The 14,153-nt window shown below is 34.8% G+C and overlaps 1 protein-coding gene across 5 annotated transcripts in view; it reads left to right on the forward strand.

Annotated features, from left to right (window-relative positions):
- The window catches only part of TBC1D32 (TBC1 domain family member 32), a 71,262-nt gene extending 57,336 nt beyond the window's left edge, over positions 1-13,926 (forward strand). For all 5 annotated transcript variants that reach the window (XM_039569534.1, XM_039569537.1, XM_019290949.3 and 2 more), the window contains 6 exons: positions 5,247-5,316; positions 6,127-6,242; positions 7,246-7,400; positions 8,865-9,005; positions 10,779-10,967; positions 13,225-13,926. In XM_039569534.1, coding sequence (XP_039425468.1) covers positions 5,247-5,316; positions 6,127-6,242; positions 7,246-7,400; positions 8,865-9,005; positions 10,779-10,967; positions 13,225-13,344 — 791 coding nt within the window. In that variant the 3' untranslated portion in view covers positions 13,345-13,926. The remainder of the gene's footprint in view (positions 1-5,246; positions 5,317-6,126; positions 6,243-7,245; positions 7,401-8,864; positions 9,006-10,778; positions 10,968-13,224) is intronic.
- Positions 13,927-14,153: the final 227 nt, after the last annotated feature.

A 14,153-nucleotide genomic window follows, 5' to 3' on the forward strand; every position in this document is an offset into this window, starting at 1 on the left:
ATTTAAAACACATTCAGGAAGGTTGAACCTAGATCTTCTATTTAATTGATTTCATCATGAACCACTGCTTAGATGGAGGTGGCAACAACACTGCATTACTTATCTAAAATTTATTGTCAACTCTGAAGAAAGACAAAGTTTGAAAATTCTGTGACATTTGCATACATTCAATTAATTATTTAGAATGAAAAATCCCAAAGAATAGATACAGAAACAAAGATAACATAGTAAAAACCTCAGTCCTTGGTTTTCTTCAGCATTACAGATTTTCTTTTAATGATAAACCAACTCAGTCTGCCTGATACTTCTTTTTATATTTTCTGAATGAGGGGGGTTTTTTTGGTCTTATAAAGGCACTATTGGAAATTAATTCTGGGTAGGTTTGCCTGTTCAGTTATTGGATAAAGGCTCCTACATTTAAAGGGTTGTCTGATGAACAGTTCTCATGTGCAAATGCTTTTGATATTTTATGTGTTTTAATGAAGACAAGCTTGGAAATGGGAGAGTAAGAAGTTTTCTCAGGGATAATCAGTAATCTGGTGGTAAGAGGTAGGCAAAGGACTGGTGGTGTCTTACTGAATTCTTTCCCTGTCAGCAACACCATTATCAAAGACTTTTTTTGAAGAGGTCTCCAGCCCAGGAAAGTGTTGCTCAGGCAAACAGCACGTGTCATCAAAGGTTTCTTTTAACTTTTATAGGAAAATAGTTATTAAAACTTCATAGCACCTTTTTCAGACGGATGTAGCAATAAGGGTTTACCAGGGAAGTTAGTTTAGGCCAATAAATTCATGCTGATTGACATGAAGCAAAAGTCTGGCTCTAAAATTGAATCTGTGATCATCTTCTACACTGAAACAGTAAAAGGGCGTGATTAAGAATTGGTCATATAGCTAAATTCGTGCTCATTTCAGGTTCTTTAAATAAACAGTATGGCCTTCCTATGTTTGTACCAAAGGGACAAGAAAACACACTCAAATCTTTGTCAGACCATCTTTGTTTAAAATTAGATTTCTCACTGATTGAATAATGATTGGTCAGGTTTCTGTACATTTCCCACGGTTTTCTGGTAGTCTTTATGAAGCGTTGCAATTTCTTCAAGGAGAATTATTGAATGCCGTTATTTCACAGTATCTTTTTCATATACTCCTGTTAGAGCCATCTAACCTAAATCCTAAAACTAGTTACTGTAGAGACATTTTTCTGTATGAGATAAAGCTAATGAGTTGTTAGAAGGTAACATCTTTCTAGCTCCACATCTAAGTAAACCAAACATGAACTTGGCAGTTGCGTGTGTCCACAATTCTCTTAAATTTGGGTCTGAGGAACTGAAAACCAGTTTCCAATAGTTGTTTAATTTCAATGAAGAAAAGTCACATTTTTCATGAAAGTGGATTCAGTACAGCACATAGACATTCAGCATTTATCATGTTTCTTGAAATGAGAATTTGATTATCTTAAAAAAATGACAGCTTTGTAAACCTGTAGCTAGTTGTAATTAGAATAACAAAGTCATCCATCTGCTGTGGAACCCCTCAGGATTTCAGTCTCTTATAAAACTTGCCAATATGGAAAAATTAAATTAGATTGTGTTGTTACCATTTTCAAGATAAGAGAGAAGGAAAAAATATCTGATAAAACACTATGCAGTTACAATGTTCAATTATAAACAGTAACACAAATCTTACATGAAGTTTACTTTCTGCCAGCAGCAATGATACTGCTGTGATGTGTATTCAGATGACTGAATCTGTGTATTATATGTTAATGATCTCTGTCTGTCCCCTTTCCTAGAATTAATACTTTCTAGTTTGCTTTTATTTTTTCTTTCTCTTTTATAAACCCCAAAACATTGAAAAACAAATCATTGGTACCTAGCTGTAATAGGTAATAAAATGGCAAGAAACTGAAATTTGCTGTAGTAGTAAAATACCATGCATTATATATTAGAGATATGAAGTTCCTAAAATAGCCTCTTGCTCTTTCTGTTAGCAAATTCCAGTTCAGTGCAACAGAAACACTTTGTGGAACTCTCTTAGTTTTCTCAAGGTTTTGACAAACCCATTTATCAGAGAAATTCTACATGTAAAGTTCTCTAATATATTAGTGTCTGTGCTTCTTGACCTCCACCATGAGTTGCAGACTCCCCAAACTTGGGAATGCTGCAATATTTTGTGATCAGCAGGTTTTTTTGGTAGTTCTGCTTTTTCAGATGACCTTGCAGTCAAATCCTTGGTTTTCACTGGACTTTGTCTCTGAAACAGCTCTGCTGTTTACTGCCAGAGGGACAGAACCTCAGGGATTTCAGGTCTTGGCCATAAAACTCAAATGTCATGGTGCATTCCTTCTCCTAGATGAAGCTTAGTTCTCTGACTGAACAAAATCTCATAGGAGCTTTCTACCATTTAATGAGCTCTTAATCTTTTGAAGGGTCAGGTGGGTTGGGTAACAAACTGAGAAATTTTAAAAACCCAGTGGGAAGGTATCAGTATACCTTCAGAAGGAGCAGCAAACGAGAAACACAGGATTGCAACCTCAAATTGGGCTGAAAGGGAAGGAGAAGGAAGGGCATTCTTCCATTCTTTCTGCATCATTTGATAAATGCATTTCTTCCAACTGTCCTGCATTTTAAATAAGCTGTTAGCAGGAAGCATTTTACGCATTGCCAGTTTAGGTAACTGGACTGAAAATGTAGTTCATTCTTAATGAAGCTGTTGCCAGAAATTACTTGAGTATTTGTGATGACCATTACATAACAAAGATCTAGATATGAATATTTTAGTCTTGTACTGTTATGACAAGAGTACTGATGACAGATACTTTCAAGAGTCAAGGTGGAATTGCAAATGAGATTACCTAGCTTTGAGAAGCCAGCATCATTCTCCAGCAATTACTCTTGGATCTTGTTTACATTATCTCCATTTCCTGTTCAAATCCAGCAAAAGTAATACCTTTCTTTGAAAAAAGATTTTTTTATAGACAATTCTAACAATGAATATGAGGTTCAGACTGTCAGAAGTATTCTAAATGAGTAGCCTGGTGAAGGAGGTGACATCATCAAGAAATAGTAGCAAAATGACAGAACAGAATCTGGAGAGAAACTCGTAATTTTTGCTCTGTCCCAAGTCCAAGTAATATTTAAAATAGAAAATTTTTGTAAGAACATCAGAATGAGTAAGGATAGTTACTGGCAAAATGTAAAAATTAATATTGACTGCTTGGGTATCTGCCAATGGACAGTGTCAGTGTTTAGGTACCTGTTGAAGAGTAAGTGAAAACCTGCTGTTTTGTTAAGAAAAATAATAAATCATAGGCAAAAAATTATGAGTTCCACAATTTCAGTTTATATGGACAAAGCCATGGACTAGAAATCTGATAGCAAAAATACCTATCTACTTTTAAGTATTTTGAAGCATCTGTGGGAATTATGCAGGTGGCTCTGGCTGTTATGGGATTTTCAGCTGTTTGCAGAATTTTTACTTACATATTTTCTTTGAATCAAAAATCTTTTTCATCCATAGAAAGAAACCTAAAATTTCTTACCATCACTGAAGTTAAAATTTAGCATCTGTTAGCATATTCCAAAGATTATTTATATAGACATAAAAACATTTGGCCTGGGCACCAGGAAGAGCTAAACCAATAATGTGAGTTGACAGCTTTAATAATCTTCTTCACTTAAGACAAAAGGGAAGCCAGTGGTTTCTTTGCCGTAGCAGCACTTTAAACAGGGAAATAAATTATATATTATCCAAAGACCATACAAATTGCATGAAATATGCTGTAAAGCTGTTTCAGCTTGTCATCCTGTCATTTCGGATGTGGCCCATTTTCTGACTTAAACACATAAATGCTTTGTCATGGTAAGAGGAAAAATGAGTAAGAAAGCAATCTTTCATATAAATTGCAAAGTTGATTGAAGTCTAGGCTGATCAGAAATACCACAGGACTGTGCATGGCAGTTAACTTACTCTGGAGTGTTCACAGCTATGGACTGAGTTTAATAATAATACATAGTTGCCTTTGGAAATCATGCCTTATGGGAGTCTCTTTTTGTGCTCCTGAATGCTACAGAACATTTTGAAAAGCTCTGCCCGTTGAGGTGCTAAGAATTTTTTAAAATTGTAAATCAGTTCCTAGAGAATTCTGATATCCTTCAGGTCACTAGTTTAATTTTTTTTTTCCCTTTGAGGCCTTTCCTCCCTGAACTTGTAACTATTTCATCTTTAATACCTTAGTCCCTACTTTTGTGCCAGGAACATAGAGTGTTTACCTACATGAATCGCTAGGGAATCATTCAGTTTGATTTCTCTGTCCATCTGAGGATATAGAAAAAATACATACAAAGTTACTGTGTGATCTGCTTAATTAGATGTTTACATTTATCATTTACATGAATATACTTTAACTTCTGCTGCCAGATCTATTACTTACATTTTTAACAAATATTGTCAGTTATTAGGGGTTTTCATTTGTTTCATTTCTTGCTGTTTTTTAAGTAGCACTTTCGAAGAAGTAGATTAAAGGTTTATTCCCTCAGCTTTGTAACTCATAATATTATTAGACTGAATTTTTTTTCTGCGGTATAGTTATCTTAGGTGATACATGTACCTGATAGGGAACATGCCCATTTAAAATATAATTTAGAACTTAAAATTTTAAGGAAATGCTGCAGCAGTGGTTGCTTTAAAATATTGTTTATTAATTTTTCAATCTTGGATTTTTACTTCAAACAACTGCAGAAAATGGAGTATATTTTACTGTGTGAAAAAAATGCATAGAAGTACAGGATTTTTTAAATCCATCAGTTATAAAATTTTCTGTGATTCATATCAAAATAGAATTTTTGTTTAAAAAGTTAGAATTACTGCTATGTGAGTTTAAGGCTTCTGGAATGGAAAAAGGTGCATCAGAATATGCTGCCTTGTCTGATTTCTAGGCCAGAAAGGATAAAGTTCTGCTAAGATATGGGGCTGAAATAGATATAACTTGCTGTAAATGTAATGATAACCATCATGATAACCATACTAACCATAAAGATTTCCTTATAAAGAGAGTGATTTTCATTTAAAAAATATATGAAGAATGCAGGTTCTTTATGTATCCTTTCCAAACACTATCAAACTAATTTTGAATAGGAAACAATTCTCCAAAATTGGTATGCATACACAGAAGGAGCTTTACATTAGTATTCAGTTCAAATCATATTTCTTGTGATACTTTATTTAATTTATTTTCTTTTGTTTTAGCCATGGATGCAGATGTGAAGAAAGAAAACCTTTCATCTGTGCAGAAGCTTGGTGTTGAAATGACAGTCAGGTACGTGGTATTAAAATATTTCCCTAGAGTATTTCTAGGATTTGTTTGATTTTCATGGAATGACTTTAATGATACTTAATCCATCAACTCATTGCTTTATACCATTTAAATCTAAGATAAACTTTAGGAAAATGAATTCTAATTGGAATTGAAAAAGGTATTAGTACATAATTTAATTATCTTTACAGTTTATGTATGTTATTATCCTCTATTTTTGTAAAGACTAACTGTAACATGCTAGTAAGATTTACCATAAAATGGCATTATCCTGAATTATGTGAGGTTTTTTCCCTCGCATTACTTCTCTAAATGGTTCTGTTTAGCTAAGCTTAGTTATGTGCCATTTAAACATTTCATTTGGCTGGTAATTTGCAGAGCTGTGACAAAGGAAAAGCTAAGATGTCTGTACTTCCACAGATTGCTATCTTTAGCATTAATGTTTGAATTCTGATTATAATAATTACACGTACAATATACTTATGTCACATTCTAAATATTGTATGTGAAGAAACTGAGTCGTGTGTTAGAGTATTTGCTCCTCCCCACCACAGTCTCTAAAACTGAACTAAAGGGAATTTGGGTGAGGATTTGTAGCAATGAGCAGCAGATGTTTGCTGTGTATCCTTTCTAGGTAGAGCATAGAAGGTTTTATTTAATCATTTATGGGTATACCTACAGCGTAGTTTTAGTGATGAAGAATGTTATGACAGCTTAACTTCTATGGGCTTATTAAATATGAGTTCTTCCTTTTTAGGAATTAAAAAAATATTTAATCTTTGGACAGTTTTGGTTTTTAACTTTTTGAAATAGATATGGAAAATATTTAAACTTGCTAAAAGAAGATGCTGAAAATGGGCTGTGCTTTGTGTTAATGAATTGTGAGGAGTTTCTGAAACAGCAGCAAAGAACTGTGGTATCTTCACTTTGTATCCTTTCCTGATCTTATAAATTATATAGCCTAAAAATTTCAGTGGAATTTGAACTCTTGGTTTTCACTTTTAATAGAGGTGTAGGTGCATAATACTTACAGAAAGAAAAAGGTTTTTAAAAGCAGCACTTTTACTTTGAAATTTTATTAAGTTCAATGCATACTCCATGCACTCAAGAAAATGTTCACCCTTTTGTTCCTATACTTTCTTAGAAATGCAAATCTCATTAATTTTTGTCATCAACTGTTTTGGAGTGGGATCACATCTTTGAATGTGAGAAAGAGCCTGCAGCAATGTACCTTTGAACATTAATGAGTATTTGTGGTACTCCCACAATACCAGCACTGCTAATGATACTGCCCATGTAGTGGTAAGAGTGATAAGTGGATGTAGTCTGATCAACAGGAGTGCTCAGACTCTTGACTCTTTTAGATCTACTGTGGAACTTCTTGTAAAGAAAAAACTAAAGCAGATAATAGCTTTCCAACAAGCTTTGCTATGTTTGTTTCTGTTACATTTGCATACCACTATTAAATTATACTACAGGTCTATTAGTCAGAATGTGCTTAATCTCATTTTTAAGGCTTTTACTTTTTTTTTTACTCATTTCTTTTACTTTGTTTTTTTCCAATAATTTTAACAACTGTTTTCTTCCCCACAATTCTCCTTTCTTGCACTTTATAAGCACACTTGTTTTGGTGCAGGTTTTGTTTTTTTGCATTTACTTGCTGTTTGTTTTCTTTTATTGGTTTAGTTTGAGTACTTACAGACTGAAAAAAATTAGTATATGGGGAAAACAGCTTAAATTGTTTCTCTTAGTTCCGTTTGAGAGACAGCTGTGCCTTGATGCTGCCTTCTGTGCAGCTCTGTTCCCCTAGGCCATGTCTAACAGCCCAGCACCTGGCTCTGTCTGCATGGGCCTGGGAAGGAGGAAAGTTGTGGTTGCTGCAGGAGAGTGAGGAGGAGATCTCTGTCCAAGTTCCTTAACCTTCCCATTCAGGCTGCTTGCAGGAGCACTATGCTGGCTATGACTGGTTTGCATCTTCCATCTTCCTTATGATGTCAGGGGACCGGGAGAAGACAGTGATGTTTCTTCAGCAATTTTCACATCTTCTTGTTTCAGCATTTCTCTGGCTACCAAGACTGCATTTATCTGTAAGAATTTATAACCTGATTCTTTCTGAAAGGCTACTTTGAAAGTTTACAAATGAGACTTTATTAATTTCCTTAGTTTTGTTTTTTCTTTTTTTTTTCTAATGCATTAAATTTTCCTTAAGGCCCTCTAACTAAATACATGGCTCTGAAAAACTCACTTGGAAAAATGTAGATATGACATTTGCTCAAATTTTTGTTTAAAAGGAGAGAAGTAGCAGATGGACTGATAGTGAAGATTATGGTAATGAATTTTAAAGCTGGCAGTAAAACAAGCTTTGTTAGTGGAATTAAATTCTGTGTGAAGGCTGTGATACTCCTGAATGACCTTTTTTTTAATTATTAGAGTCCAGTAGAGAGCAAGTTCATCCATTTGATTTTTTTTTTTGTAAAAGCTTTGAAATTTACTTCATACATTAGCGTGTATTTAGTAAATTTTAAAAATATTACTGCACAAATACTTTATGATTGACAATTTTAAATTGTAAGTATTCTGCATTGAGGTTGTAATATAGGAAACATCGTTTCTATCTTTCATTGTGGGTGTTTAAAATAAAACCCTTTGTACATTGTCATGTTGTCTTGAATGTTTTGAACATAAACCCTAAACTGTAGTCTCTACCAGAGAACTCTGGGGTATCGGAAGCACAGATTAGATTCTGTACTTCTGCATGCAGGCTTCTGTAGTAATTACCAAGTGATCTGTTTTGTCACCAGAAGTGATGATGGTATCGGTCCATTCAGCACTGAGTCTGGCCTGAGGTTGTTACAGCATAGTGAAATTTGTGCTGAAATTTGCTCCATTGTGCGAGTGCTGAAAAACTACTGGTGCCAAGGATTCATTAACTGGCATTGATATCCAGAACCTTCCGTAGTGATAAAACCTCTGCTCCTTTTGCTGCACAAAGTAGAATTTCACTCACGTGTTCCACACATACTACAAAGATACCTGCACACAGAAAACAACTTCAAATGTGATGGAAGTTCCACGCCACCACTAAATGGGGAAAAAAAATCCAACAGAAATCAGTCTTTTCAGTCTTTTTTTCTCTTCTCTTCTCTTCTCTTCTCTTCTCTTCTCTTCTCTTCTCTTCTCTTCTCTTCTCTTTTCTCTTCTCTTCTCTTTTCTCTTCTCTTCTTTAATATATAGCAACAGTTTCTCCATCCCTGCTTTGACAGTTAAAGCCTATATGCAATAAGAAGCTAGACTGCTAATGCACAGAAACAAACAGGATATATTTATTAAAACTTTTCTTTAGTTACCTACATGTTTTTCTTCATGGAAGTACAACCTATTTTGTTTATCCTGTTTCCTGTCTCTAAAATAATCAGAATGACTTACCTTACATGCAAAAGTGTGTATTTTTATATATTGCTCTCAGCAAGGCATTACTAAATAGCACATTTCTGTAGTCTGTAATCATGTTCCTCAGTTTTGTTGTTGATGATGATATTGTTGTTAACCAGATGCACCTGCCTGTTACAACACTGGAATACGGCATCCATCCAGTCTATTTTTGCAGTGCTCACCATGTTGAAATGTTGCTGAAAGCTGAGTTGCCCCTTGTCTGTTCAGCTTTCCACATGTCTGGTTTCACTCCATCCCAGGTAACTGATCAAAGTGTATTAAAGTATCATCAACCTGTTGACTTAAATCTACAAAATCAAGAACACTGAGGAACTACTGGGCGCTTTTTCTAAACAGCACTTGTGTGGTGGTTTTAAAACTGAGGGTAACAGATATGAACACATAGTGACTTAGAGCATCTGAAAATAGAAAGCAGCTGACTCACAGAATAACACCAGTGTACTGGAGCTGATTTATTACATGTTCATGCAGAAAATTTGCTAAAAATAATATATACTAAATCCTCAGATTTAGCATTAAAACTAAACAGAGTATTTTATTCCCTGGAATAATTATCTAAGAAATGGAGGGAAATAGGAGGGAAATTAGTAATTTGCAGTAGTTATATAATAGAAAGCTGTTCCTGTGATATTAGAGTGAAATTAATTTTATATGAGCTACCATAACTATTACAATCAGGTATTCTTTCATATTAAATAGGTGTTACTACAGAAGAATAATTATCTATAATTCCAGCTTTCATTTTACCTACTTAAAACAATTCTTTGGTCGTATGGAAAGCTATGGATGAAGCGTTGTTTGTAAAGATTGCAATCATGAAGAAGGGTAAAGAGCTCCATGCAGTGAGTTAGATTGCCAATGCAAAGGGCATCTCGCCAGAGTGAGAAAGCATATTGCTGGGCCAAGACAAGAAAAATATTTTTCATCTTTTGCCTTCAAAATTCCTTTTTGCTGTGAGATTTGCAGCTGAAGTGACTTCTTAATGGGGGCTGATGTCAATGTGGTATTGCTTAAAGTAGTCAGCTTTGGGTTTGGTCTTTGAGGAGAGAAGAGTGGGAGATGAAGGAAATTATCTCAGCATAGGAATAAGGTACTTACAGTAAGATTCCTGTTTGGGAATGGGGAAAACACATGGGGACACTCACTCCTTCAGCTATTCTTGTACAAGTTGCACTATATGCTTTTTTAAATTGTGTGCACTCAGTAATAGACTAGATACTGTTCCAAACTGCTAACAAGGATTTTTTCATTTATTTAACAAGTTACTGAAATGCCACTCATGGTGCCACTGTATCTTCTGTGTGATTTTGCAGTTCTACTGCAGCATTAAAAACAAACTGAACTGTGGAAACAGTTCTGATGTATTTGATTGTGTGCATCAATAAATACCTCAAAACAGATTTACTGCCAGACTACGGTTGTTGTCATCTAATTAGAATCTTGGTAATTCTGCTGCATATTTTTGAACACTTCAAGGACTGATTAGCTGAAGATTTGTGGTCTAGAACCAAATGAAATGTGCATTATACATCTTAATACATTGTAATTTAGAACAGAGAAGAGGAGTCACTGTGTTCATACTCACTTCATTAAATGGAAACGTGTCTTAGGGAAGGGCCTGACATTCATTTATAATGCAGAGAACTACTTTAATTGAAAGGAAAACCCACACTGAATATGCCTTCATCACTGTCATTACCCTTTAGGCCACATTTAAAACAAAATCTTGAAAAAAATCACCTTTGCTTTCATTGGACTTTTGAGTCTCAATGTCAGGAGATGCTGGAACATACTCATATAAGTGAGATGCACGGATACAGGGTGTTATGTTTAGTCAAACTCACTAGGATTCTATTCAAAGGCTGTGCTTTTAAAAATGGTGTGCTTTATAGCTTTTATTTTCACAGCTAGGGTAATGTTACAGGGAAAAGGCTCTGTAGTATAGAAAAGCTGATCAATTGTGACGGAATGTATAGAATGATTTAATTATATATAATTTCATTCTCATCTAGATCTGTCTTCAATGGATAACTCAGTGTTTCTGGAATTACATGGACTGGAGTGAGATCTGTCACTACATTGCCATATGCATTTTCCTTGGTCCCGATTATCAAATATATATGTGTATTTCTGTGTTCAGACACCTACAGCAAGACATCCTGAAGCACACAGAAGCCCGAGACCTTCAGGTTTTTCTTAAAGTAAGGGTTGCTTTCTTATTTTTTCAACTGCTGGGGAGAAGCAAAGCTCTGAATACTGAGGATATATATGTTACTTAATCTGACACTCTGACTGAATTTCACTTATTGATTTCAAGTGAGTGAAATAATACTTTAATTTTACTTGCTTCCTGGCAGGAAATTGTGTGTAGTATTTTCCAGAGAATAGCTTTCCTGCATTTTGCACTGAGCAGTTCCCTTCATGAGCAAAGAAAATAGCCACATTAAGTCATGAGAGCATTAGATTCAGTTCTCTATATGTGGGCTCAGTCTCATTGAATGAGGTGCTCTCCAGAAAGGTGGGTTTGCACAGTGGTCTCTTGCAGAAGCTTGTAGAGATGTGGCACAAAGCTGAGTGAGCTGGTATTTTGAAGAGATGCCAGTTACTATACAACCAGCCTCGCAATTTCATATTCTTTCCCTATTAGAATTTATGTTTGGGTTTCGGGTTTTTGCAGGGTAGTGCTTAGCTATAGCTGCATTCATAAATAGATACAGTATCTTACTCTTCTTCAAAGAGACATTTTTGTCTTTTTCTCTAATCTTTTTTCACCTGTCAAAATTCTTTTGAGAACTAGATATCTGCATCTTAGTCTGTCCTAAGAATAATAGTTTTCTGACTGGTTTGCATCCAACTTACATATTCTTAAATATGAAAAATATCTCAGCCCACTCAGTTTGCTTGAAAATGTTTGGTACACAGTCTAATGCATGTATTGTTTTGTTTTGGACAAGGTGGCTTAAAAACTGCATCTTGATGGCATTATTGGATGGTATATGTAAATTACAGGAGAGAGAATTTTGTTGTTGCCACATGCAGTATAAACAGACTAAAGATTTGGTATGGTACTGTTAAATTAATGAGAAAAAGATGTTAATTAATGAGAAAAAAAATGTAAATTAATGCAGTACTGGAATGTCTGCAATTTATTGAGTGACAACTGCAGAAGAAAAAGGAGCATACTTAACTTGTACTGCTGCTTTTGATAACCTTAATTAATTGAAATTAAAAAAAAAAAAAATTGAATTGTAGAATGGTTTGGATTGGAAGGAACCTTAAACATCATCTATTTCCAATCCATCTTCCACTGCACCAGGTTGCTCATAGTCCCACCAAACCTGGCCTTGAACACTTCCAGGGATGGGGCATCCACAACTTCTTTTCAGTACCTCACCATCCTCACAGTAAAGTTCTTCCTCATACCTCACCTAAACCTACCCTCTTTGAGTTTGAAGCCATTCCCCCTTGTCCTGTCACTACATGCCATTCAATTCCAGATATATATATTATATTCCACCATAGCCTTCTCACAGTGCATGAGGAGCAACTTGGAAGGTAAAATCTTACTTTTGCTTTGCTTCTACGTAGAGGAGAAGAAATATAAAGACTATTTTGAATTCCTGTTCAGATGCCAAAGTGCTGTTTTCCAAGCCTGAGTAGACATTATCAGGAGAATTCTTTTTAGCAGAGATTCATAGTTAATACGCCAGAGGTACAACTTGTGTCCACAGAGACTGTCTGGCTCCAGAGAGTTTTTTGCAGCACATCCTCCCAGCAGTGCTAATACTGATTAGTAGATGATGAGGACACAACAGCAACAAATTAACCCTTTTTACCTAACTGTTCTTCAGGATCCTGTGTTCTGTGCTGCATCCTCCTTATCCCTCTAATATAGTAGCCATGAGAAGGAACATTATCTGTTAGTTTCTTTTTCCTGAGGGCACTTTCTTTTACTCTGTGTTTTGGAATTAGTAAGAATTATTTGCTTGCAGTGGTGCAGAACAGTTTATTCTGGTTTTGTTTAAGCATGTCATGAAGATCTTCCTCTATCATTGAGGATATACGTCTACTGTTTTCCGCCACACTAATAAACTTATGTCATGTGCTGGTGTAGAAATCTTCTTTCGAAAAAATATTTTAGTACCTGGCTTTCCCTTCTCAAAAATTTCTTTATTTTTCTTAAAAATCTTCAATGAAATATTCTCCAAAAATGAGGTAAACAATGTTCCCATGAAATAAAATTCTCTGATACCAAGTGTGTAATTAGAAAAAAAACTGTCTGGAAGCAGATATTGCCAAATCTGTATTTCTAATAAAACATAATAAAATCTATTTTAAACAGCCAGGCAGTGACAATCAGAACAAAATGAGCCATCTTTAGAAGCTTGGAATTCATACATTTGAGTTGTACATTTTTTTGGTCTAGCTATTAAGTGCTTTCTATGTGTATTTGTGCAGGAGGAAGCACTCCATGGATTTCGAGTGAGTGATTATTTAGACTACATGAAAACCTTGGAGGAGATCTACAGACCGATGCTGCTGAAAGACATGAGGACCATAATGGCACAGAATACATAGATGAAGCAAACAAGCACTTTATTTTACAGTTTTGGTTATGTCCTTTAAAAGGATGCTGATTGATTGATTGATCAATCTCACCTAAAATCAGCCAGGCTGTTGAAATGTACATACTGTAAAACAAATAAGAAGGGATTTCAGAATATAGTTTTTCAAAAAGACATAACCTAATTTTGATAACCAAATTTTCCCAGATAGGTTATGTGCACAGCCTCATTTTCAGTTAGCACAAGGCAGCTTCAGAAGCCACCTGTAGGATGCTGAAATGTCTTCCTTATAAAGCCTTGAACCTGTTCTCAATTCATTGTCTCTTTGTCATCTCCTTGTAGCACCATCCTAAAGCCTTCCTATTTTGCTCAGGTCTGACAAAGGGATTATTTTTTATATTTAGAAACAACTGCTAGTGTGTATTCATGTGCAAGGAAAGTCAACAAATGAAAACCAAATTCTCTGTTCTGACTTTGTGGATAATGTTGAGAAAATGGGATGTTCGAATACATGCAATGAAAAAAGACTTGATATTCCTGTCTTTTTTTTAAATAAGATAAATCATTTTAGGTAATAAAGCATTATTATCTTTCATGTCTGAATGAAATTAGAATCTTTAAAAACTATTATTTAGTTAAAAAAGAAGAGAAAATATTATGTTTTGTCAACACCTGTAATAACATTTTCTTTACAGAATGTCTGAAATCTCAAATCTTTTGAATAGAAATTCATGATATAATAAATGTTTTGGAAGTCCAACAGAAACCACAAATGTTGAATTTGGATTTATCCAATATTGTTACCACATCCTTGGGAGACAA

Source organism: Corvus cornix, chromosome 3 (assembly GCF_000738735.6).
Source record: "Corvus cornix cornix isolate S_Up_H32 chromosome 3, ASM73873v5, whole genome shotgun sequence".
Taxonomy (NCBI): domain Eukaryota; kingdom Metazoa; phylum Chordata; class Aves; order Passeriformes; family Corvidae; genus Corvus; species Corvus cornix.